At 36.4% G+C, this 26550-nt stretch overlaps 1 protein-coding gene across 2 annotated transcripts in view; it reads left to right on the top strand.

Annotated features, from left to right (window-relative positions):
- PARG (poly(ADP-ribose) glycohydrolase) overlaps positions 1-26550 on the top strand; it is a 60736-nt gene that overhangs the window by 21835 nt on the left and 12351 nt on the right. For both annotated transcript variants that reach the window (XM_056494935.1, XM_056494936.1), the window contains exons 8-13: positions 3923-4015; positions 6098-6255; positions 17087-17166; positions 19663-19723; positions 20355-20430; positions 22536-22683. In XM_056494935.1, coding sequence (XP_056350910.1) covers positions 3923-4015; positions 6098-6255; positions 17087-17166; positions 19663-19723; positions 20355-20430; positions 22536-22683 — 616 coding nt within the window. The remainder of the gene's footprint in view (positions 1-3922; positions 4016-6097; positions 6256-17086; positions 17167-19662; positions 19724-20354; positions 20431-22535; positions 22684-26550) is intronic.

A 26550-nucleotide genomic window follows, 5' to 3' on the forward strand; every position in this document is an offset into this window, starting at 1 on the left:
AAAAAGTTGTACACAATCAAAAGCACATTAGTGAATTCATACAGGCATGCCTGCACTAGCAGATTTACTTCCAAGTGAGGTGCTTGTTTTAACAACTTCATTCTGACTAGAACATTCCTGCTTTTTCAGTCAGAAGAGTTGCAACTGAAATCTGCCTTTTTAACCCATTGACAAAGGTCATGACTGATTCTTTCTCACATATCACCCACTCTGCACAAATCCAATAATGTGTGACTTTTTGGTAGGCTGCTCCAACTTATTACTGCATGGGCAGACTATCCCTACCTCTAGGTTATTTTTCTGTAGAATCAGCAAGGTGAAGGATCTCAGAAAACTGTCAGATGAACATGGGAACTGATGAAGTGTGGTGTGTGGGGAGGTGTGTGTGTTTGAGGGGATAGAATGAACACATCCCTCTTTCAGCGGCATCAAATATGCAGAATATGCAATGTCACTCGAAATATGCTGGATTTTATACATCAGTACAAGTCACTGCTTCCTGAAGAGAGTTGCCTTCTAAATAAATCTTCCCTCAGTTCTGTGACCAGGTGTTCTCTCTGCTGATAACTAGGTTCTTCAGGTTGGCATTTGCATCATGGGATGTCTGCCAGATGTAGCTGTGTTGTCAGCACTCCACTTTTACTTTCCATGACTGAGTGTTCCTTTTTTGGTGCTTTCAAAGCCTGAAAAGACTGTCGCAGGTAACACCAGGCTCTGTGTTGCACTCAGCATAGCTGAGAATATGCAGTGACAGTGGTGGGTCTGCAAACCTGCCCCTGTGATGGTGTGCTGGGAGAGTGGTCAAAAGAGGCTGTGAGGGCCAAGCAGCCAGGGATTTGCAGGTGTTCTTTTCCATAGAAACCTCAAAGGAATGTTACCAGTACAGGAAGAGTGTATGGGCAGTCAGGGTAAGCTTTAGTTACATGGATGTGGCCATATGATAGACAGCAATGCTGAATTAGGAGTTTCTTGACAAGGTCTGTGAACACACAGATCATATATTTGGAGCTGTGGGGTCCTCTGGCACTCAAAACTCTTTTAAAAATTCATTTCATTTTCATGTAAAAATAATCAGAAGTCAATGTGAACACTTTTGGGCATTATCACCTCTAAATGTTGTTGTTTTTCATTAGTGGAGATCTAGTAGAACTAATGCATAGAAATACTATAGAAAAGAAAGCATACTCTGGTACATCATTAGGAAGGTAAGAAGAAGGAAAAGTAGGGTTTCAGAGTACAAGAAGTGACCTTTATAGTTAAGTATTCTGCATCAGAGCTGAGCTGTGCAATTGCTGGTCTGTCTCTGTTTTGGGGAGAAATTGTCTCTCGCTATCATTATGTTGTTTTCAAAGAAGCATAAAGAAAAGGTTGAAGTCTTGACAGCTGTGACAAAGTCCGGTGCCATAATGTGTCACCAGATAAGTGATACTGTATAGTCTGTGGCAGTCAGCAAAGCACAGCAGCCACTATTTATATGTCAGCTTTAAAAGAGAGGAAGTGTTACCCGAAGGGAAGAGAATATCAGAATTTGACAGCCTGGTAGACATCTGAGGTTAAATGTCAGTTTTTGAATAGCTGTAACTTACGTATTCATTTTATGGGTTGAAATCTGAAATTCCAGGCTCTAAATGCTCATTTGGTTACTTTATGGCACTTAAAAACATTGTGCCTAAGAACAGACAAAGTTTTCTGCTAGAGCAGATAATGTTAAAGGTTAGGTCATAGTTTTCAGGTTTGACTTATGCTGTGTAAATATGTTGGTGCATATGCAGCCAGGCACAGGAGAGAGAGAGAGAGATTGTCTTGCTCATTTCCCATCTTAAAAATAAATTTACTTTCAGAAGTAATTTGTATATTGCTTGGATTCTTCCTCATATCAAATGATTTTCATGTTTCCTGGGCTTGCTGTTCTTTGTAAGTTCTTGTTTAATTTTAAAACTTTATATTAAACCCTTATTTTTATGCCTCCACAAGCAGCATACATAATGCATAGAAAGTAACTGTGTAGCTTGGTTTTGTTGTATTTTCCCCCTTTCCCCAAACAGAAGTTGTTTGTGCTTTGAGCATTTGTTTGTTTCGGTTTTTAACTTCCTGAGTATTCTTATCCCTTTATATTACTTGGAGCAGGAGACAACAGAGCCAAGATATTTCTGTAGTTATTTTAATGATCTTGGAAGAGAAGAAGTTGTTAGCCTTCAAACAATATTTTCAGTGTTTATGAGGATCAGTGTGTCTTGAGTCAGAGGCACCGTGTTTTCCTCTTCTCAAGATAATTGCCAGTGTCTCTTTTATATTCTGAAGTCTGTGTGAAACTTTCCATTGAAATGTGAATTACAAAGCCCTGAAAATATGACTAAAAAGATCTCTTCCTGTGATTGTATAATTAGTCTTAAGTAATGTAGAGACTAAAGTTGATAATACCTTCATGCTGTTTCATCCATTCTGTCTGCACCTGGTTTTGTGCAAAACTGGTAGCAAATCAACTTTTTAAGTGTTATCTGAGAAATTATATTGTGTAGTTTTAAAGCCACCATTTCAGAATTTTGAGGATTTTAGTCTAGAAACCGGTAGAAAGTAGTGGTCTCAAATACAGATTCCCTGGATGCAGGGGAAGGAGGGAGGCAGACAACTGAGCTGTGACCTTTGTCTTTTGTTCCCCAGCTGTAGTTCAAGTTGTATGTTCTCTTGTCTCTGCTTTTTGCCTTGAATGCAGCATGCAAATCTAACAGCCACTCACATCTGATGCCATTATCTGATCTACAGACAAAAGGAAAAATTTCCACAGCATAGAAATGTGCTTTTCTCTGCATCTCCCTTCAGCCTGCTCGTTCAGCAGACTATGAGAGTTTTGAGGCTGTTGTGCTGCTTCACCTATTGCAACTGTGCCACTTTATGTTACATTTCTTTTTATAGCCTCCTATCCTAGCTTTTCTTAGAAGAGCATTGCCCACCTTAAATTTTTGCATCTTTGAAAAATAGGTGTGTGATACATGAATGTGGGTGGGTTCATCTAAACCCTGAGTGTGGGATGTTGTGCTTAGAGCTGGCACTTGCAAGTGGAAGGGAGATCCTGGACTTGCTCTGAATATATTGGCTTGATTGGCTTTGGCAGCCAAACACGTCAGCAGTGGGCCAGACAGCGTCAGGAGAACTGAGAACGGGACAAGAAAGGTTTGATGTGACTTGTTCTTGGTCTAAAAGCTTTGAGAGGCCTTGTGAAACATTGGTGTGCCCATTTGTTTTCAGTGTTGTTAATTCTGGTCTCCCCTTCTCAGGAAGTATGTTAGAAGAGAGGCTGAGGCAGCTGAAATAGTTGGTAGTACCAGGTGTCCTATAGGAAGAGACTGAAAAGATTGCAACTTCAATATGTGGGTCCTGGCAGGCTGCACCTGCTATGTAACAGTGGCTGTAATTCTTGAGGGAACGTGGTAGGGATAGACAGCAGAAAATGCCCAGATTACATCCTCTTGCATGGGATTTCCTGTTGCTGCTGCAGGGATCTACTGAGCCAGGGTTGCATTTTATCTGTCCTTAAAAGGAGGATGTCACAGTACTTGTCTTGGACTCTGACCTGAATATGAAATTTGAGTAAATCATTCCAGTACTTCTGTGGTTAGGTAGTGATTTTTCAAATTAATATTTGGTTCATTGCCTTGGAAAGAGTAACTTATTCAGGCTTTCTTTAAAGGGCATTTGGTGACATGTTTTCTCAACTGCAACTTTTGAGACTTGTTTCTGTATCTCAGTCAGTGATTATTACAAGGTAAATTCAGTGAGGCACTACTGTGAAAGTGTTAACAGATTTGGCATGAAGCTAAGTGGACTTGTTTTTTTTATTTCTTTTGCATGGGTCCTGTTTTCACAAACTTTTAATTCAATCATTGTTTCTGAGGTAAGACTTTTTTTTTTTCCTTTTTAACAGGTTCTTGAAGATGCAGAGGCTCAACATCTGTTCCAGTCCATTCTTCCTGATATGGTCAAGCTGGCACTCTGTCTCCCTAGCATCTGCACTCAGGTAAGCAAACCCAGCTAGTGAGTGCTGTGTGGCAGAGCACTTCTCTGCAAATTGCACCTGAGGCTAAGGTCAAAAGGGTCATGTTATATTCTTAATAAAAGCTGTAATTTTTGTGCTGAAGGCAGATGAGACCTAGGGAGCACAATGGACAATACACATGTGGAATTATGTAATAGAATGTGAAAAAAGGTAAATCTCACTGTTATAGTTTTAGCCTGAACTTCGGTAACATTTTCTGTATGCTGAAGTTGCTTCTTGCGTTTCTTAAATGAATTGACCACGCAACAAATCAGGTTGTAAAAACACACTTAGAAACTGGAACAATTGAATAATCCGATTCAATTTTTTATTTTAGAATTTTTTTAATCTTAGAAGTGGTATTTACATAAAGCTTTTGTTTACTTGGAAACATATTTTATTCTGTTTAGAGAATGAAGTAGTTGCAAACTACTACTACTACTACTACTACTACTACAAACAAACCTTAACTAATTAAGTATTAATGCTATGGGAATTAATTCTGTAAGGAGTAAAGCTGATAAAAGTGAGTAGGGCTGCTCAAGTGAGGATATATAGTAGGCAACTTATTAGTAGGGTGACAACAATTTGTAAACTCTTTTATTACCATTTTCTAAATTGATTCTGTTTGGAATAAGCAGGGAAAAATCTTTCCCTACTCTTTTATACTGCAAGGGTCCTGAAGTAGATACATAATTTCAAGCTGTGACTATTTCTTCCCTTTTTTTTTGCTGGTAACTCAATGAGGGAAATTGTTTGAAAATGCTATGAAGTTTCTGAGCACAAGCATAAGATCACATACTGCTAGGCAATGTAAATTGTGTCAGACTCATTTTTTTGGTCCAATATAAGGATAAATTTGTTCTAACACTATCCCAAATACTCTATTTTTAAAGTTTTGTAGAACTTATTAGCTTCTGAGGCTTTTTCCCCTGTCTAGCTGTGTGACTTCAGACATAATGATGTAGCTTGTTCATTAAATAGCCAGAAGATAGAATGAGTTCTGTGAATGTGAATGTAGTGGTTATAAGAATGAAGGAAAACTTGTTTGTTTTCTGGACTAAATAGAGCTGTGTATTCAGCAGCCTAAATCCACAGCAGTTTCTGTGTTCACAACTAGAAGGATAAAAATGTAGCTGTGTAGGAGCTAGGCTAATGATGATGGCTGAGAATGTTGTAAGCAGGTGAAAACTGTGTTCTCTTTCTCCTATCAGGTGGGTTTATCGTAATGGTTACTGGACTTAGCAGTCAGAATGATGTACCCCTGCTCCATATTATCACATAATTAAAACAATAAAATACCATTAATGTTGTGTGCCAAAGCTCAGAATCAGAAGGGTAATGCCTGATAAAATGAAAGATGTATAATACTTCAAGTTGGAGAATTCTTTTTTTCCTCTGCCCCTTTATTTCTTTTTATATTAAGGAAACTCTGACCAGAGAAAAATAAAACTTCAAACTGAAGACCGAAGTGAAGTTGAGCTTTTTGTTCATTCTGATTATAAAAGAATGAATAATTACACACTTTCTACAAATACCATCAGTGTTATTTCTTCAAGTAGGATAGAAAAAAAATTTTAAGCAAGTCATAGAGTTATGATCTGTGGTATGTCTTCCTTGTCTCTCTGTAAAGTTCAGAGCATGGTTATTGTAGCTGAAAGCATTCCCTAAGGGTTCTCAACTCTACAGCTATTGAAAGTGGATTTTTATTTCCGTTTTTTAGCATTGCCCAGAATTTGCAACAGCCAATCTATTTTTTCCCGTCTGCATTCCTGATGGTTTTGTTTGATAAGTTGTGTTTTCCTGATCTTTTTATTATTGATTAGAAATCTGCAGTTTACCAGTCAAGCCCTTTCTGAATTGTTTTGAATAAACTGCTCTTGACTTTAGCGGTGCTGCTGATTAAAGGCTTTACCAATGGCCTAAATTACTCTTGCTCTAATATAACAAATGTAATTTTGTGCCTCTGTTTTTTCTTTCAAAAAGGGTGAGCTAATTATTCTTCTCTCTCCTTCCCTCCTTTCTCCCCTGCCCCTTCCTCCCCCTCATTTCTTTTGTTGGTAGCCAATACCTCTGCTGAAACAAAAGATGAATCACTCCATCACAATGTCACAGGAACAGATTGCCAGTTTCCTGGCCAATGCTTTCTTCTGTACTTTTCCACGTCGCAATGCAAAGATGAAGTCTGAGTATTCCAGTTACCCAGACATTAACTTCAACAGGTATGGCACTAAGCAGTAAATGAACCTGATAACCCTGCCATGAAAATATTGTTGTCCTTTAGGGGAGGAACTCGTTTGTTGCATATTTCTGTCAATAAATTTGCTGGTTTGCTTTTTGTCTTTTTTCCTATTACCTGTAAGGGACAAGAAAACTGTGCTTGTGTAAGCAAGGATCTTGTGCACAGGAAGATATGATTAATATTCCAAATTTTTTTGTGCATGAGCATGCACAGACACACTCTTGCTCTGGCATAATTAGGTTGATACAATTCCCTGCCTCCTCATAAGCTAATCATCTGCAAATGGTATATTTTAGTTGTGCTTCAAGTGTTCTGTGTGTACTTAAAGGTTGGCGTTTCCCTGGCCACGTTTCTGTTGTCTCCTGTGGGGATCTGCACATTAAGTCAGATCAATAGGACTTCATTCTTCAGCAACCATACCATTATTTTAAAGCAGTTGTAGAGCTGCATCTTAAAATTACCCTTTTCTGCTGCAAGTTAGCCTAAGAAAGCCATGAAAAGAATTTACTTAAAGATATTCCAATGTCTAAGCAACCATTTCTTTCTTTCCTTAGTGCTAACTTACAAACAGATTTGATTAGAAATTTTTCTTTACACTTTTTTTATAATTTAAATATGCTTATCTCAATCTTAAATGAGGAAAGTAGATGGGGACATTTTCTGCTGCTAGTCTACATGGACTTGTAGATTAGAAATATGAATGCATCATTTTGTGGCATGTCCATATGAGTGTAGATCAACCTTAATTTTATAGGCTGAAGCTTGGATAGATTATTGATCTAGAGTTTTTCTTATTCCTCACTGTTAACGGGTGTAGTGTATGTGCTCTGACAGCTGACATGAAATATAAAACCAGTGTTGTCGGTGATCCAGCACACTTGGATGTGTGTATTATGGGAGCTGCATTAGACTAGGACTTCCCAGAATAAATGTCAGGCATGCCAATGAACTAATGATGGTTTTGGTGGCTGCTGTCTTAAGGGCTATCACAGGTTTGTCCATATTGTGTATTTCAGAAGAGAGATCAGGGTCACTGACTTGGTTGTTATCCCAAGACTTCAGTGGGTTACAGAAGAGAAATGTGGGTGGACATTATTATGCCATACAATTCAATAAGTTTTCCTACCAGTGACTCCTAAGAACAAATACATGAGAAGTACCACTGGTGCATTTAAAAATACTGATGTTCAGAGCATTGAAAGAGGAGAGGGAAAGGTCTGGAAGGAGTTTCTTTGACTGCACACTTCTGGCTGTATTTTGTGGTATTTTTAAAGGACTTTAGACTGCTGTTTTTTGTTGTATTTTAAACATTTTATAGATCAAGCAGTTATATTTTGCAAGCTGGATGATTTCTTACCAAGAATCTACAGAATTAAATGCTGTTATGTAACTGGAGTAAATTCATATGCTCCTCTATGAAAATTGCAGAACAATGTAAGGTGATAGTATTACAATGCACTACTTGTGGTTGACTCAGGGCATAATATTGCAAACTACTTCTAAATAAAAAACCTTGGCAAATTATTAGGTAAATATTTTACTACTGTGAACTGAAAGAATGACCAGTAAAAAGTATTAAGCATTCAGAATTTTCTGCTCTGTTCTGGTCAGTCCAATGTTGTTTTCTGACTTGGCTGCCTGGTGCTATCATAGTAAGGTCCCACAGTGTTATTTAGAAGGAGAAAAGACCAGACAACCTTCAGGACTTCCTTTTGCATTATGAATGAGGTAATGCTCAGCTTTAAGTCACATAGGATAGAAAGCCATTTTTATTTGTGCACGAACAACAATATTGTTGCCAAACTGAAGAAAAGAAGGGAAGCTAATGTCCTCTGGTTATTGAGGATTAAAAGTGGCTCTTCCTCAGTGTTTGCCAATTTATGCATTTATTAGATAAGTACAGTTTCCTTTTCCATTCCTTTGTTTTACTTAACCATTTGTTGCACCAAATCCACACTCCTACACCTCCTGTATTTTAAATTTGATAATAAGCAGATTAGTGAGTTAGAATACAAAGTGTGGCAGGCAGTGGATAAAATTTGAGAGAATGTGTCAGTGAGAGTGAGACTGATAGGATAAAAGCAAAAGGAAGAGTTGTGGAGAGAGTCCTGCAAGACTGTACAGTTTTCTGCTACTATATATAACCTGACTTAGTTGAAATCTAAAATGAGGGGGGAGAAGGAGGATAGAGAGTATCTTAAGTCTTTTTTTTTTTTCCCTGTCACCTGTGTTTTTCTGCCCTGCAAAGTTACTTCTTTAGTAGCACGGACAGAGTAAACTGTCATGTTTTCAGCTGATGTTTCAGACTTGTAAAGATGACAGGATTTGGTTCACTGCAATGTGTGTTTTCAGCTTTAAAAAAAAAAAAAGCTTTTTGGGAAGCTGGATGTACTCAAAAGGCAGTAGGCAATGACTGAAGTTAAAATATTTGTGACTCTCTTTTCTGCTTATAAAAATGTTTTGATGTAAAGTCTTCGGAGACTGCTGCTCTGCTCTGTCTGCTTAGGGATGGGCATAACAGATTGTTCACACACCAACCTTTTGTCCCCACAGTATTATGGTCTGTAGCTTTTTTCAGACTTAGTTCTTTCCTCAGCAGAATTCATTTGCTGCATGACTGTGAATGAATGACTTTGTTCTTAAGGTATCAAAAATAATCTGCTGTCGTTCCCTAACAAAGCCAAATTACCGAGTGTGTGGATGCATTTGCAGGGTTTTTCTTTACAAAGGTGGTGTTCCTCAATTCCTTTATCCATGCTCTGTCTACATTCATGCAAAAGGCTCCCACTTCTCCCCTCAAATCTCTGAGAATGAAAAACTGAAATTTGCAACTTCTAAGTTAGAAACACAACTGTGAGAGTTTTCTTGTGTTTTTAGGTTTACACAGCAGTCTTTTATCAGGTCACTTTATGCAGACTTAAACATTAGTACTTTTTTATCCACTATAAAATAGTTACAATTTTTACATTTAAATGCTGATATGTTCCTTCTTTCCTCCCAGTCTTCTCCCTGCTTTAGGTTTTTATGTGCTATTAACCACCATATTGTAAGTTCACCCCTAGTCCCCTCAAGGTACAAATCTATTTGACAAAACGAGACAGTCACTGCAAGATGGATTAAAATTTAAGACTCATAGAAACATAAGTGCAGCTGATTGGGAGGAAGGCTGTTGTATGTGTTAGTATAAGCATACATCATCTATGCTTTGCCTCTCCTCTCCTGCTGTTAGTCTTGCCAAATGAGAGGAGAATCAATGTGGCCGTTCCTCTTTTGACGCGGAGGCACTTGGTTTAATGGTGTGTTGTGACACTGACTCTCCATTTTGATTCCTTATCTTGCTACAGACTGAAAGTCACCTGTGTATAAGTAAATACTCAGTAATTTAATTGAATTCTTCCCTTTCTTGCTTGGTAGGGATGAGCCTATTATGAGTCTTAAGTCATTAACAACATAATTCATTTCAAATGTAGTTGATAAAAAGGATTCATAGTTTAAGAGCTTCAATATTTATGTATTTGAGTAGGTAGAATGACATCCATTTAGTGGCCAAACATTAGATCATACCAAATAGCATAAAATATTGCTTCTTTTCTAAATTTAGAGTGTTCAATTTTTATTTTTAAAAAACACTACTCTATATATGTATACTAGTATATATATATTTATAAGATGACAATAGATTGGGCAGCTTTATTCCAAAATAACTCATCACAAAAGAAAGAAATAATTGAATTGGCCATTTTATTTATCTTATTGATGTATTTTTCTTGGAAGTGACATTCTGGTTGAATGTAGAGCCTGAATTGCATTGACTCACTGCATTTATGATGTTGGTTGCAGAGTTTAAAATAGGTGATTGTGGTGATGGTTGCAATTACACTATAGATACTATAGAATTTGGTAATTTAGGCAACTTTTTGGTTATATGTGAAAGCAAAATGTGAGGACAAAGGTCTGCAATATTGAATCAGTGTTCTGGAAAGGACACAGGTTTGTCAAGGACCTGCTCTGCTTCTGCTGTGTCTTTGACCTGCCACAGATCTGTTTTAGCTGTTTTGTTAACTTAGAGGAACTCCTCCATTTTCCTTGTTCAGAAACTCAACTGTTCAACTGGAGATGTAATAGCTCCCATTAAAGCTACTGGGGTTGAATTCAGAACTGAAGGCAGTAAATCTAACAGCATCAGCCTGGTAGATCTTCTGGCACATTTATTAGTGCATGCTCTGGTCTGAAACCACCAGTATCCCACTAGGACTGAATTTCTTCATCTTTATCAAACAAACCTTTAAAGTAATTTCAAGTGATTGGGAATGAGGAGAAAAACACACTAGTTAAGATATATTTCTTTTATGGAATATATAATATATGAAAGGAAATGGGAAACTGTATGGTACATTTATGCAGGAGAATTGAAATCTAATTTACCAGTAATGCAATTATCTCTCCATAAAGAACATCAATTTCACAACACTAATGAATATTCTTTGGGGAATAAATTATCTAATGACTTTGAGAGAACTTGGTTTGGACTGAGATGTATTGCTCCTCTGATAAGTGGTTCTAGATTTTCTAAGTTAAAGGACACTGATCCTACAAAACTCATTCTGTTGTGCCTGCTTTGGGCATGTGAACTGACTAGCTATGGATGGATTATATAATTGAATATAATGGATTATATAATTTCATATAATATAATTTTCTGCAAAATATTTAAATCAACATTTGTGTTTGGTAAATGTGGAAACACTCTTTAAATAGACAGCTTCAAAGGACACTATTTTTATGAACCTGGCTGTAGTGCTGTAGTGATTAAAACAGTACTGAATCTGAATATTTTTTAGCTTAGTAAATATAGTAATGTAGTCCAGAACTTAGTTGTACCATGCTCTTGATTGTCCTTTGTTTTAGATTCCCAGGATAAAACATTTTAACCTGCTATTATCTGGTGTTAAGTACTTGCAGTTAGCATCTTACCATTTCAGATATCAACCTGATGTATTTTAAGACTCATAAATCACCAAAACCTTTTCTTAAAACAGATTTATAATGCACCAAGTTACTTGCCACAATAAACAGAACTACAAAAAAAGCACAGAGCAGGGAGATGTGAGTATACAGGAGTGTCTGAAGTGAAAGATAGTTTTTTGCAACTAGATTTCCCAACAAAATTACATTGCTCCATTTTTTTTTCTTTACAGACATCTTAAAAGCCATTATTTAATCTAGAAATGAAATTCTAATTCAACATAAGGTTGTTGAATAGTGCACTGTTCTTAAATAACTTCTTAGATGACGACAGCTTGTACCTATGACACATCACAGGAAATACGAAATTGCCCATGAGGCTGAATGTTTTCTTTTTCTCCTGCTTGATATGAAGGAAATTAGAAAACTCTAAAATTACATCTTTTATAAGCTGAGGGAAGGAAGGCAGTTTTAATACAGAAAGATAGAATTCATATTGAGTGGAAGAGGCACGCACCAGGCTCCAGAAAAGCAGAACTGAGGTTGCTGTACCTGACTTGTGTGAGGTTGTGCTCTGTTTTTCTATCAGGAAATGCAAGATGTGGACAGTTGCATTACCTTTTGTTCCTTTTGTTTTGTCAGAAGGATGGTCAATTTGCTGCCATTCATCTCTCATTTGAATTATTCTGCTTTTGATTTCCGTTAAGTCCAAATTTCATAAAGTAAAGTTGTAATATGCTGAATAGCTTTCCTTCTAATTCTCACTTAAAAATATTTTCTGTGACTGCAAAACTTTCTAGTAAGGGTTTATATTGGTTATAAGAATGTCCCATTTTAAATTTGCTAAGGTTTCCTCCTGTTGCATTACTTAATTGGTGTCAAAGTATTTACATTTAAAGCTGTCTAGGGCAGTGGTCTCCAAACTTTTTTGATCACACATACCTATCAGTAAAACACTTTTGAGCATGGACCCCTGATGAATTTGTATTTATTTACTTAGGAATTACATATACATGCTACTTTACTAATATATTGTGTTACAAAACATGCAAAAAATTTAGAAAGGATGAGATAGAGATGAAATAACCACTACTTCAAAATGTTTTTTATTTAATGAATGGGACAAAAGTATATTCTTTCTGCAGCCTAGTGAATTGTCTTGCACACCCCCTGGGGTGCTTTGGAGACCAGAGTGGGTCTAGGGTATTGCTGTTCACAAAATAGAGTGTAGTTTGTTTCCCTTGGGAAGGGAAGCATAAATTACAGCAATGAAACAGTTGTTGCAGCTTCATTCTTCAGGAAAAGTCCTTGACTGGTCCTATCTCCTGTCCTTTTCACTGAAGTGAAGCTTTAGAGATTTAAAACTCCATTTTAAAAGGCAGATATGTGTTTCTGGATGGGGGAACTCCACCCAATAAATAATCAACCAAACAGCATTCTCAGAAAACACATAAGGCAAAGGATATAGTAATTAATGTAATTTGAGTTAATCCTATATGGTAAACAGGTTTGCTTTCATATATTTAGAGAATGAAATGGTTGTCTGTCCCATGCAGTTGTGTGATAAGCACATATAATTATAGACACATTCCAAATCTTACATGGTGGGCTTCTCTCTCTGTGCACATTAATGCACACAGCTTTGCTTTATCTTTGATACACTAATATCTATAGGCAATCCTTAATGTGGATGTGACTAAGACTGCCTTGAGCACAATTGAATAAAAAATATCAAATCATACTGAGAGAGTATCCTTTTGAAACTGTTTTGATAAGCTGTGCTTAGTATTGGAAGTCAAAGCTTGAAAAATACTTCATTGGGAATATGATACTGGTTTTGAAAAAGGGAGTGTTTTATATTTCTCGTTTGCTCCTGGGACTCCACTTTTTTATTTCAAGAGGTTGGGAATTGCAGGAGAAAGATGGAAGAGATGCTTCTTGTGTGCTCCCCAGTGCAACTAATGCAATCCTAAATGATGAGGTTATTGGACCATTCAACACTTTACTAGTTTTTCCTTTAGGGTGCTGTGTATCAGCCTGAAATTTCAGTGGTGAGGACGCTCAGCAACTGAAGATGTGCAGCCACATAATCAAAATAGCCCTCAATTGTGTGGAGGGCAGTACAAGTTTAACAGTAACATACTTAAGCATATTATTTCCACCCCTACATATATATATATATATATATATATATATATATATATATATATACATCAGATATATATATATATATATATATATATATATATATATATATATACATCAGATAAGCATAGGCTTGGAATGCAGCAAGATAGAAGAAGCAAGATTTATTTGGTTTATTCCCTTTTCCAAGTGTTTTATCATCTAGTACCTTAGACTAAAACTGTTTGGTGACTAGCTCTGTTCTTGAGGTGGAATGAAACGTCTATCCAGTATTTTCATTTCTGCCTTAATTTTCCATCTTTTCCCCTGCTCAGTCCCTTTACTGGGTTAAATTCATTTATCCATATGACTTCCATGTAAGTCCTTCTTTGACTTTTATTTGTAGGAGAATATCAGGCTTTGGTAAAATGTTCTGCACTTGTTCAGATGTTCTGTTATCTTTAGTGAGATCATACTAAAATACAAGAAACAGCACAAGTGTTTCTTCAAGTTCAGTAGTAAAGACAAAGACACTTTTTAGTGCCTGTGGAGTAGTGGAGGAAAGAGAACACATGGTTAATTGTAGGGATCACAAGTACAAAATTGTGTATCCACACTTCCACAAAAAGGAGCCATGGAATGCCATGAGTTTATGAATGGGAATTATTCTTTGAAGTATGATCCATACAGCAAATTTTTGCATGTTATTACAGTGTGTACACCTTTCTGGGGCTTACACTAGATTCCAACTTCCATGTAAAGACATGATTATTCTCTGAGAACAAACATTCAAAGGAAGCCCAGGCTGGGTATAGAAATATCATTATGAAATTACTGAACTGGGAGATTAAATCACATGATTGTAATGGCTCCTGCTGGAGCCAGTCCTTAGAGTAACATCAGGGGAACAATTTAACTCCTTGGAAATTAAATTTTACAGGTAAATACTGTATTTTAATTTTACTTTAATCAGAAACGATGTATTTGGGAGATGTTTACTTAAGCTGGTTCAAATTCTCCCCAATAAACCCCATGCAAGCTAAGGTCACTTTTATGAAGCTGTTAATGTTCTTAAATAATTTTTCTCTTGCGTTGTTTTCAATGCACCCTTTGAAGTTCCTTGCAGGTTTGAAGTCCACTTGCCTCAGCAGTGGCAGGAGTTGGGAGTAGGTTCTTTGGGCTTTTGACTCCAGCTTTAGAAGATGGAAATGTTAGTTGTGAAAATGATAATTTTGAATTGGCAGTCAAGACTGCAAAAACCTGAATATTGATTGCACTTTTTAAATGGTTCTTTTTCCACCCCAAAATTTTTAGGAAAGGGCTCATGCAAAAATACTTGCATATTTTTGTAATAATTGTTGAAATGGTATGAACTGTTTTCTTGTAACTTTGCTTATGTTTACTCACAGTTGTTTTACATTTTCTCAATATTAGTTCTTACTATTTTTAGTATTTTATTTCTCCTGTATTGGATTTCTCTTCAGAAAAATTAAATGTCTGAATATTTGCTAGGAAAGATTTTTCATTTAGCCACAATGACTTTGTCATTAACACAAAGTTTACACATCTACTTTCTTATGTTTTAAAATCTCTGGCCTCAAATACTTAAATGTATCTGTGGAGATCTTCTGTTTGATTAATACTGCTGCTTCCCTGGCTTTTCTGCAGCCAGAGGTGAATTTGCTAATCAGTCCTGGAGGCTTTCTCAGCTCCTGTAGCTGAGAAATTGAAGTTACTGCATGACAGTGTGAATGTTCTGGACAAAGCTTACATATGCAGTTGCCAGTAAGATTTCAATTACTTCACCTGAAAGGGGACTTGCAGTGCTTTGCATTTGATTTACAGTGCATTTTATTTGGATGAGTTCTTTAATTGAAATTAATGGGTTTTGGCCCTAGGCGGTTCTGTCAGGAAATTATGTGGTTTCCACTTAGAGATTTGGGTGGATTTTTAGTAGGATCTGTGTCTCAGCACTTGAAGAATAATGTTACTTAGTATCTTAGTGATGCCTTCATATAGCTTTATTCTTTAAAATATTTGCTTCAAAAATGAAATTTTCATAATTTTGTCTAATTGATTATTTCAGAAATACGGTTCAAGGTTACAAGTTTTGTAACTTAGCTATGTGCTGTCCTCATTTAATTTGATGGGCTAGAACCAGGCCATTTTTAAATCACTTAAATATCACTTGCTTTTCCTGTTGCATTCACAAATGTGACTGGTTTTAGCTTGATCTGACTTACTTCAGGCATAGTTCTGCACCTTTCCTGCCCAGCCTGCTCTTTATACTAAATCACATACTGCCTTTGTAACATGAAGAACTCTCTCCCAAGAGATTGCAACGTAAGCAAGATGTCACTTTGATATGAAGAGGCAAAATAATTAGTAAAGGCATGATCAGGCTAACAGATAAATTAACCAGTTTAAAGGCTTCATGTGAAATGAGACTTCCAGATAAGGGGTTGGAGTAATTTAGGCAATATCTGCACACACATGCACACATTAACTCATTTTATAAACCTCCTTTTACCTGTGCAAGCTCAAGGCCTTGATAGAGCTTGCATATAGGCCTATTTTAGAATAGACTGTAAATATCTGGAGTTTACCTTCCTAAAGTCCTGGTTCCCTGTTCAAGGAATAATGTGCTAATAAAATTACTTCTGTGACTTAATATAGATTTCGGATGCAATTGATTTCTTCAGCCTATAAATATCATAAAGATTTTTAAATGCTGAAAATAATCTAGTTCACTTCCTTGTTGAATCTAGTTCAATTCACATGTCAGCATTCTGGTTTTAAAGGCAGATTGTCATTCCACTACACAGAAACAAATGAATAATGTTGTGTCATTGCTTTACTTAGACTGTTTATTGGGGGCGAATCTCGTATCCTCAGGGCTTTCAGTGGATCAGACATCTTTTAGTAAACTTCCTATTCAAAGGGTATTATTTCTGAAGTCACTGGTGTTCTTCCTTCCAGATAAATTCCATTATGTGTTGCCAATAACAATGCCTTGTCACTCTGCTGGAAGTGAAATTAAGTAATGCGTGCTCCATTTCTGGAAGATAGATGATGCAGTAAAAGTATTTCAGCTAACCTTAAAAGAATACATTCACTTAATGGCTAAAAATAGGATCCTTCCTTTTAATGCCTAGGTTTTTAACAAATGCCTTTTAGAATGGCTGTAACTGCCCAGTGGATGGAGCCATTTCTATTGGGGGAAAGTACTTTTTTTTAAGAAATGCTGCTGGTGCAGTGCATCTCTTGAAAGCAGCAAGATTGCATTAATTCTTCTGAGCAACTCACTGAGCTGAAAGGAGGGTGACATTTGGATCTTGGAGTACTCAACATATATGTTTTCACCCCTTGGTCACTTAATGGCCTGTTAAACATTTCAATTTGTTGCAAATAAAACTAGTAGCTTTCCAAAATGTTTATATTGAAATGACACTTTTTGGTGTTAGAAAATTGGTGCAAGTGAGAGAAGCATTCACTTGGCATCTTCATCAGAAATATGGCAAGTCAATAAACTCATTAGTCCTAAAATCTTGAATTACAGAGGGGCTGTCTAGAGAGTTCTTTCTACAGTATTTAAATGCAAGGCTAATGAAATGTGTCCATAATAACTGCAAAAAAATCAAACTACAATTAGTAGGTAGCACTAATTGCTCTGCACTGTATCCCTGTAATCTAATTGTTTGCTTTTACTTCCTGTTTTTCAGGTTGTTTGAAGGGAGGTCACCAAGAAAGCCTGAGAAACTTAAGACCCTTTTCTGCTATTTTAGAAGAGTCACAGAAAAAAGTATATCCTTTATTCTTTTTTTGAGTTGCTAAGCAGATAGATGAAAAATTTAATCCCATTAAATTTAGAAATGGCTACACAGCCATGATGGAAGTATTCAATAAAAGACAGCTTGCAAAGTATACTGATATTCATACTATTGGCACTTCTTACCATTTGTATGATGCATGCAAGCAAATTATTTGCCCAGAGCTCATTCTGTTTTATTTTTTCTGATAAATAAATAAATAAATAAATATATACATATATATATATATATATATATATATATATATATATATATATGGGATTTGTATAAAATACAGAAATACATTTTTAGTCCCCTGTGTATATATATATATATATATATATATATATAATGTGTGTGTAGATGTGTAGATATAAATATATATATTTATATAATGCTAGTAATATATGCAACCACTTGCCTCACCACATCAAAGTGAGGATGAAGAGGGAACTTGGCACCATACAGTCATTAAAATCACAGGCTTAAAGATTTTGAGTCAAGCTTCACTTTTCCTGCAGAGTGCATATTTAGTCTTGACTATAATGTTTGTAGTTCTGAGGTATTTTCCCCTACTTGTGTTGGTATTTCAGGTTTTTCCCTTCTATGGTTCTAAAGCAAAGCTGTTTTTAAGTTTGCCCAGTTCATATAAAACAAATGATAGCAAGACATGAGATATCTCCTGCTCTTGGAGAATTTAGTGTATAGTCAGATCATCTGTTATTACCACAGATTTGAACATTTGCATAAGCTTTCAAAAACAGATTTATTTTTGTGATAACTACCATAGCTTATATATTGCATTTTTGGGGTGGAGGAAGTTTTACTTTAGTAGCATACATAAGATCTGCAGCAATACCCTTACAATAGTCCTTTTTTAAAGAACTTTTTGTTTATATGGTCAGCACTTTACTCTTAACTTCATACTTTCTCAGAAGGGTTTGTTTTAAAAGAAAGACAGATTTAAACTATTAAATATAAAAGCCCGTTGCTTGGTTCTGATCATCTTCTTCATTTTAATTCAACACAAAATAAATGCAGCTATATCCTATTTCTGCTGTCAGACTTTAGGCAATATCAATAGAACTAAATCTCAGAGGTAAAAAGTAACTTGTGAACTATATGTGGGAGCAAGAAGAGATATGGTGTACCAGCTTTTTTAATACTCGAGTATTAAAATAATAATGGTTTTGTGCAAACCAAATCCTAAATTTAGGCAGCTGTCCCTGAGCCCCTGAGCATGTGAATTCTGATGGGAACACGCTTTATGAAAGTACTATATTAGATTTCCTAACATTATAACTTTAAATAATACTTAATGAGATTCTTGGATGTTCTTTTCTTGAATTTAAAATTCCTATCATACCTTTAAAATACCCCATTTCTTATTCTCTTTTTTGGCCCAGGAATTAGTAAGGCTGAAGTAATCTAGCCCTATAAATTACAGTAATAATTTTGCAGCTCCTTTTATTGTAAATAATAATTGAGTTCTCTGTAAATGAACACACGGGATACTGAAGAATTTGTCCTCAAAGACTGAGTGCTTCATTTGAAGAATACCACAGCTGATACCAGAATTCCCTTGTGAAAGAGAACTTGATTGCTATGCTTGAGAGCTATGCATTTTTTTCAGACAAAGTAACCCTTTTTTAAACCTAAATTTTAAAGCAAAGGTTAGGACCACTTAAGGCTTTTTTAGAAGGATACATTTGTGCTTTACATAGTGTTCTCAATGTTTTCACAAATCCCAATAGACTTACTGTAGCAGAAAAGTAAGTCTTAATTGAAGTTTTTATTAAGATGATATCACCTAATAAAAAGTTGATGTTTTCTTCCTGTTGCAAAACTGAACTGTTTTGAATGAAATAAGGAGAAACAATGATACTGCATCCTACCTGCAATGAGCAACAGCTCCTCTTGTTCCCTCAAGGGCAGGAGTCTTTTCTCAGTTGGAATACAGTGAATTTCACTTGCATCCTGGCTGGGTTAAAAACTGCTTGATTTGGAATCTGCTAACACTGCATGCTTATTGACATAGGTGGACTTCCATGGAAATATGAGCTGCTGTTTCCTTCCTCTATAGGTTGAATGCTCTCTGGATTGTCTGTTGACACTGAACAGTGGTTGATTTTAGATGTTTACCATCTGTTTTGCTCTAAAGCAGCACATTTTACTTCAACTACTGGGTCTTTCTAGTAGTATTTAGTATTGTTAAAGTGGAAATTGCTTAAGAAATAGTTTTTCCTAGGTCTGGAAAAACTAAAATACTCAAGCTGCAAAGTGGGAAGAGAAGTCATATTTTGTCTTCAATTGTCTTCAATTAGAGCATGGGCTGTCAGGGGAAAAAAATCAGAGTCTTTCTTGAGGAAAGTTAAGCTCTTTGTGTCTACCAAGAATGTTTGTAGTTTTCAGAGTTTGCCAGTTAAAATAATCTAAGGGCTAAGCTCCCACACTTAATACATTTTCCTTTGGGGTTGGTTTGCCTGTAGAACCTACGGGATTGGTGACGTTTACAAGGCAGTGTCTCCAGGAGTTTCCAGATTGGGAGAGGTAAGTCAAACATCCTGTTAATATAAGAAATTTCTTGAGTCCACAATAACTGAATGTCATTCATTTGGAATTGATTCAGGTCTAGAAGTATTACAGAAAACAATCTTTGCTATGGACTGTTGCAGAAAGAAATACAGAGGGCAGTGGTGAATTGACACAAGTAGTTTGTGTCCTGAGTTTTCCCATATGTTTATCTGTAAAGCAAACAAGTCTTAGTTGATGTTTTAAAACAGTAGCGTATCTTTGGTGCTGTTGCTTGAGTGGGGGAAAAAAGAGAGGGATGGCTTGATTTAAGAAATGGAAGGAAATCTAATGAAGTATGGGTGATGACCAGCATGAGCACAAGTATTGCAGCTTCATTGCTGGGGAACAAAAAAAATGTAGAACTTCAGATTTGGGGTTTTATGGTAAAAGGTGGAGAAACTGAACAAATGACTGTCAAATTTTTCCACATTGTTTCTGCAAGGTAAACATGTTTTCCTTAATCTGTCAGGGTTTTTAATTATTTTTTTTTAACCACTGTATGTTTAAGGTGTGTAAGCAGTTTGGGTGAATTTTGTTTTAAAATTAATGGTTTTTTGTGGGGGTTCTGAAATGATGCTTTCTGTACAATACTTTTCCTCAATGGTAGATCTCAGAAAAAGCTATCTAGACTGCATGTCACTTATGAAGGCACCATTGAAAGCAATGGACAAGGTATGCTACAGGTAAGTGCATATAACAGTTCTTGTGGCTTTCATGTCTTTGTCATACTTTCATGGTCTGCCAGCTTAACAAAGTTACTTGTTTATCCTCAATTGACTTAAATGACAAGATGTTATGCAGCATAAAAAAACTCATCAAGATTAATTCCATGGGCAGTCTTAGTACTGTCAATGCTCCCCAGCTCATCTAGGTACCACATGTACCTGTTACAGAAAGGGCTGACAGAAAATCACAAGTCCTGGACAGCTTCAGGTCTTCTGGTTCAAGCCAGGATCAGAGACTGACAAGACAAAAGATTCAGGCTGCAATCTTGATGACTTGTCAAGGGTTTCAGTTTATTTTAAAAAAATTATTCTTGTGCCCCAGACAGTGACCAGGTCAGTGACCTGGGAGACTTTCATGCTGCTGCCAGCACCACTGTTTCAGTCTGGGAGGCAGTCAGCAAAAGAAAGTCCTAAGGAGGATGTCCTGTCCATATCTATAGAAAGGAACACGTCTGAGTTTTCAAATTAGTTTTTTGCTTTCTGCTTTTCTAAAAAAAAAAAAAAAAAAAAAAGATTCTGCCTTCTAGAATGGACAAGTACTTGATTGGAAGAGAAGGAAGGAGATGAGGATAATTTTTTTCTGCAATGCTTTTTGCTTAGATTTTAGATGTCTCATAACTTTATGAAACTTGAGCAGTCAAATGTGTGCTGAAATTATCAAGAACTCAGCAATTGCTCAATAATGACCATTTTTCTAGTGTTGCACTCTGTATAAGGGAGTATTGGCTAGGATGTGATATTTTTCCTCTTGGCTATTTCAAGTCTTACCAAAGAAAATGGGTCTGCTCAGATGAAGAGCAGTCACTCCAGCAGGGAGCAGGTGACTGAGGCAGGACAATTCAGGAGTCCACAGTGACCCCAGCTTCAGTGGGCAGGGTTGGTGGCCATCAGACAAAGGCAAGGTGGTGAATCAGGGCACCAAGGACAGTGAGAGATGTCTGGTGAGCACAGGGCTGGGCCTAAGCCCACAGGTGAAGTGTCTCAGGTGTGGCCCAGGACAGGGCAGGTGTTTGTGCAGGACAAGGTTGGGGCCCCAGGGGAGGCTGCTCAGCACAGTTACAGTGCTTGGGGCCCTGGCACACTGCACATGAGTGGTTTTCATATAACTTTTTTTATCATAGTCAAGTTTAGCAAATCTTAAGCATCTGAAATGTGTTGGTATTTCCAGAAAAGACTAAAGGAACACATGCTGCTGTAGTGGCTGGCTCTTGGTGTGCTTTGGGCTCTGCCTCCTGGGTCAGAATCTACACAGGTGTTCATGTCCCCTTCCTGTACCTGTACTTTCATCAGCTACCTAAGTAAAAACCAGTAAGAAGCTAATAGCATTTGAAAGATGAAGTAACTTTTAAAAATTATAAATTTATATGAGCAGTTAATTTGAGTGAATAGTAATTACTTTATTGAATAAACAAAAACTGTTTAAACTTTTAAAACTTTTGTCTGTATGAAAATGTAATTTGCAAAGTATGTACTATTGCAGCAAAAAATAGTCCAGAGCTTCTCTATTTCAAGCAGAAACCTTTATAGTAAAAATTATTTGCCTTGTTCAAGTGCATTTCAAGGACAATTCATAAGAGGTAGTTAGTACATTTAGTACATGAAGAATTTGTTAGAGGGTTTTTTGGGTATAGAAGTCTTACAGGGGCAGTGCTAATCTAAAGATACTTCAGTGAAGACAGTTGGGGCAGAATGCTTTCCAAAGGTCAAGCTAATGATTTTTCAATGTCCCTATTTTCATCTTTCACATTTACTGAAATGTGTTTTATTCTGAAATCTATGCCTCTTCAAGGGAAACCCACACAACTTGGATTTGGAGTGTTTGAGATGCAAAATTTCTTTTGCTGTGTAATGTCTCTTTTGTCGTAAGTTTTCTGAGAAGTTGAATGGAAAAAAAGAGAGAGGCATGATCATGTTTATCAGTCTGTCTGCTTGTTGTTTTAAATGGCAGCAGCAGATTTCAACACAGTAATTGAAATTTGTGCAGGACTTTATTTACTTTGGTAATGAAAGGATTTTTTTTTTTTTATATCCTGTCATAATCCTCTTGAATGTATTTTTGGTAGGTTGATTTTGCAAACCGTTTTGTTGGAGGTGGTGTGACCGGGGCAGGACTAGTGCAAGAAGAAATTCGATTTTTAATCAATCCAGAACTGATTGTAGCAAGGCTCATCACTGAAGTCTTGGATCACAATGAATGTCTTATCATCACAGGTTAGTCTTTGCAGAAAATGTTTCACATCAAATTCTGGTTCTATATGTACAACTTCAAGTTGAAGTTTAGTATGTTTAAGTGCTGTAAGGATTAAAAAAAGAAAGGAAAAAAAATGTTGGTACTCATTTGACAAAGAGCCTCCTACTTCATCCCACCTAACACCACAAGGGACACTGTTCCACAGATGTTTTGTGAAAGGAGAAAAAAATAAGTGACAGAAAGCAGAAGAACTTATTTTATCCTCTGTAGATGTGTTTGAGGACTTGGTGTCTTTAGCTGACAAGAAAGAATGCTGATGGGCAATATAGGTAACAGCCACAATTTCCAGCTATTAGGTGATACTATTTCTCATATGTTAAAGGATTTAGGGTTTTGTTCCTCTCCTAAATTTGTAACATTTGATGTGATCACTGGGATTGAACACTCTTAAGAAGAGCAGCTACCTTCTGATTAACTAAAAGGGGAGAAAGTGGAAGAGTAGAAAATCTGCATCCATTAGAAAAGGGTAGAAGGCTAGGAACTGTCTCTGGAGGATTTTGATCTTGTAGGTTTCACATACATGTTTATGTTACTTGTAGGTTAGTTATGGGTTCCTAATTATGTCAAAAACAACCTGCTTCTCCAGTATGTTGCTGAGGGGTTGTGAATGGAGCTGTCTTGTCTGTCCATAGCTTAGCTGAAAGGGTTTTTTCTTTTCCTTCCCACTCTGTCATGAAGCTTGGATTGTTTTATTATCCATTGGATTCAAACAACATGAAAAATCAAATGTCACTGTTAAGAACTGGAGTAGCCCAGGTCATGCTTGCATGTCTCAGTTCTATACATGACTGACCATTTTTCACAACTGAAGAAATAAAATGATGCTATAATACTACCTTATTTACACTAAAGAGCAATGGAAAAGAAAAAATATATTATGAGAGAGGTCCTCTCTGGGTAAATATTACAATAGACTATGTTTATATTTTTCAGTTTGCTGTAGCAAAAATGTCAAGTTTAGTTATCTGAAATCTCTCAAAAGTCAAGAATTTCTGTAGGTATTAGAAGACATTTCTTGGAAAAATCCATCAATAGCACTTCTTTCTCTCACATTCATACACAGTAGAAATTTGAGCTTAAGTCTTGCAGGTCTTACTTTGTCCTGAGTTATTGATTGTACTGGGCAGAGCATCTTTTGTTTTAAGTCTTATGCTTGGTAATCTTTTTAAGACAGTGTTTTATTTTGTTTTTCCACTCTGCCAGAATTAATGCTTTTTCTGTGAAAAGTTTTTGATAAATTGGCTTTTGTGATTGCATTTTTAAAAAATAAGCCAGAAAAAAAGTTCTTGGCCATCAGAGACTTCTGTATTTTGGATATGATACTATATAAACATATTTTAAGCACTCCTCTGAGAGAGTCTTCTTTAGGAAGGGTAAAAACAGAGCACAGCTATCAGTCTGGGTAATAACTGATGGGGGGAAACACTAAATTAGTGTTTTGAAAGACCTTCCATTCCCCTGCAAACAAAAATGGAGATTTGGCATGGACAAATAAAGGTGAGAATGTTTTTTTTCACTGCAGCAACATTTTATCTTTCTTGGTATTTTATCTCTCAGTATTTTGCAATTAGTATTTGGAATATGGAGTTCTTCTCTAATGGAAATATCCATTCCATCATTTTTATTTAATCCCTGGAGCTTTTCCATCTTGGTTCTTAGCCAAGTCTCCTCTGTGTCACGATCCTCTTGATAAATTGCATTCTTTGTGATGCATCTTGACTCGACGGCCTAATGCGTGTAACTGTGTAGCTTAAATTTGCAGAGGAGCCCAAGAAATTGGGAGATAAATTAAATTTGTTGTGATTTCACAGCATCTGGTTAAGATCACTGCTGTAATGACTATGAAACTGGTCATGCAAACAGTCGAGTTCTTCAACACAGACATCTACCTACAGAAATGTCAGCAGCAACACCAGAGATGGCCACAGCTGCATTTCTAGTAGAGCTGTGAATAAGTGTGAGTGGTTTTCATTCAGATTTTTTCTTTATTTATTTTTTCCCTCCTGTTTCAGCTCAGATATTCTCAGGCAGTGCTGAGAGCAGATGAAGCTGTTTCCTTGTTTGCTTCAAATCTACAGATCTCTCAATGGTCAGTCGGGACTACATCTTAGCAGGGCAGTTTTGGAGACTTCTGACCACATTAGCCATGCAGCAAATGAGATGAGAGGAGATGAGATAATTGGTTTGGCTGGAAATTTACTCAGAGGAAAATTGGTTTTCAGCTAGATTTAGCAGGCTGATTGTGCCAGTGTTGGGAGAGCCAAAGACTAATGGTGGTACAAGATAAGGATTGGGAGAACTGATTGAAATGGAAAGAAGGACCTTGCTCTCACTTAGGGCACTAAATGTGCCTTTATGTTGGTGACTACAAAACTAAACTCTTGCAACTTTCACATCTACTTTTTATTTAGTGCTAGTGGTCCTGCCTCTTCAGTGGTATAATTTCTAGCTCATTAGAAATACTAGAGGTACAGTTTTTTTCCTAATCCCTAGAACTGTTATAATGCTGTACAGATCATATGCAAATGTAAAGCTGGACTGTGGAGACTGAAAAAGGTATATTTATTTTTAGTAATAATTGCAAATCTAAGTTGGTGAGGTCCCATAAACACCGACACTTGGCGATTTCACTTTTTGTCTGATGCTATAACTTTTACAAGTCTCACAAAGGATAAATTTTTGAATGGTACTTGTAGATACATTCTTTTGACTTTAGGTGGGCTTTTCTAGGTTTTGTAGCTCGTTTTTAAAATCCTGTTGGAACTTTATTGTGGTTTGCCCTTTTTTACCTCTTTTTTTTAATAGGAAAAAAAAAAAGATTCACCAGAAGCATTAACATATCTAACTTTATCCCATACTGCTTCTATTTTCCCAGCAATAGAAGTTTATATCCCAGTAGTTCACAGGCAGAAGTATTGCCAGTCAAATAATCATTTTTGTCTGAGAAATTTCCAGAGCTTCACTTACGAAAACTCATTGATTTTCATTAATTTCGGGTTTCTGGGACATGGCTTTAGAGTCTGTGTGATTTCCTTGAGTTTCTCCAGTATTGATTTTTTTATATAGATACATGTGTGTATATGGATATATTTGCTTGTTTGTTTGTTTCCTGGTGCTTTTGTCCTCAGACACTACACTTCCATAAAAATTAATGAAAACAATGAACCTTGAAAAAGCCATCGTAACACTTTATCATTTTATCTCCCTGGTACAATCTCTCGATGACCTAGACTTCTCTTTCCCCATCTTAGACACCAAAGGAAATGCTTCCTTTTCAAAGCTGGAAGGTTTGCTAGGTTGTCCCCTAAAGAGAGCCCTCAAGAGTCACATACTTCCCTTATCTGTCTTTTCTTGCTCTGTGCTTAGACACTTTTACCAAGCATATCAAGAGAACTGAATTTTACTCATGTCAGGAAAAGTCTTAGTGAAGGCTGATAGCCTGCAATTCAATTAGAAGACTGATTTCTGAATTTGGAAGCTGCTGTGGTTATCCTTTGTCTGAGGGCATGGATGTGTGTGAATCCATAGGCATATTTTGTTATCCACATTTTTCAGATGATTTTTTTATCAGGAAGTGAACTTGGTGAGCAATCTCTTAACATCCCGCTCATTTTGCATAGCAACTTTTCAAAATAGCCTTGAGTGAGATTTGTGTGCCCTCAGAATGATTAATCTGCTAGACTAAATAATGGGTAACAGGGCAGATGAATTAAATGAGCATTGATAAGTCTTGTCAGTTAAAATTAATATGGGTAAATGGGGAAGGTATCTTGACGTATATGCATCATTGTAAACAGTTTTTAACAGCTTGTTTCCTATGCTTGAAA

Source organism: Oenanthe melanoleuca, chromosome 6, assembly GCF_029582105.1.
Source record: "Oenanthe melanoleuca isolate GR-GAL-2019-014 chromosome 6, OMel1.0, whole genome shotgun sequence".
In the NCBI taxonomy this organism is placed as follows: domain Eukaryota; kingdom Metazoa; phylum Chordata; class Aves; order Passeriformes; family Muscicapidae; genus Oenanthe; species Oenanthe melanoleuca.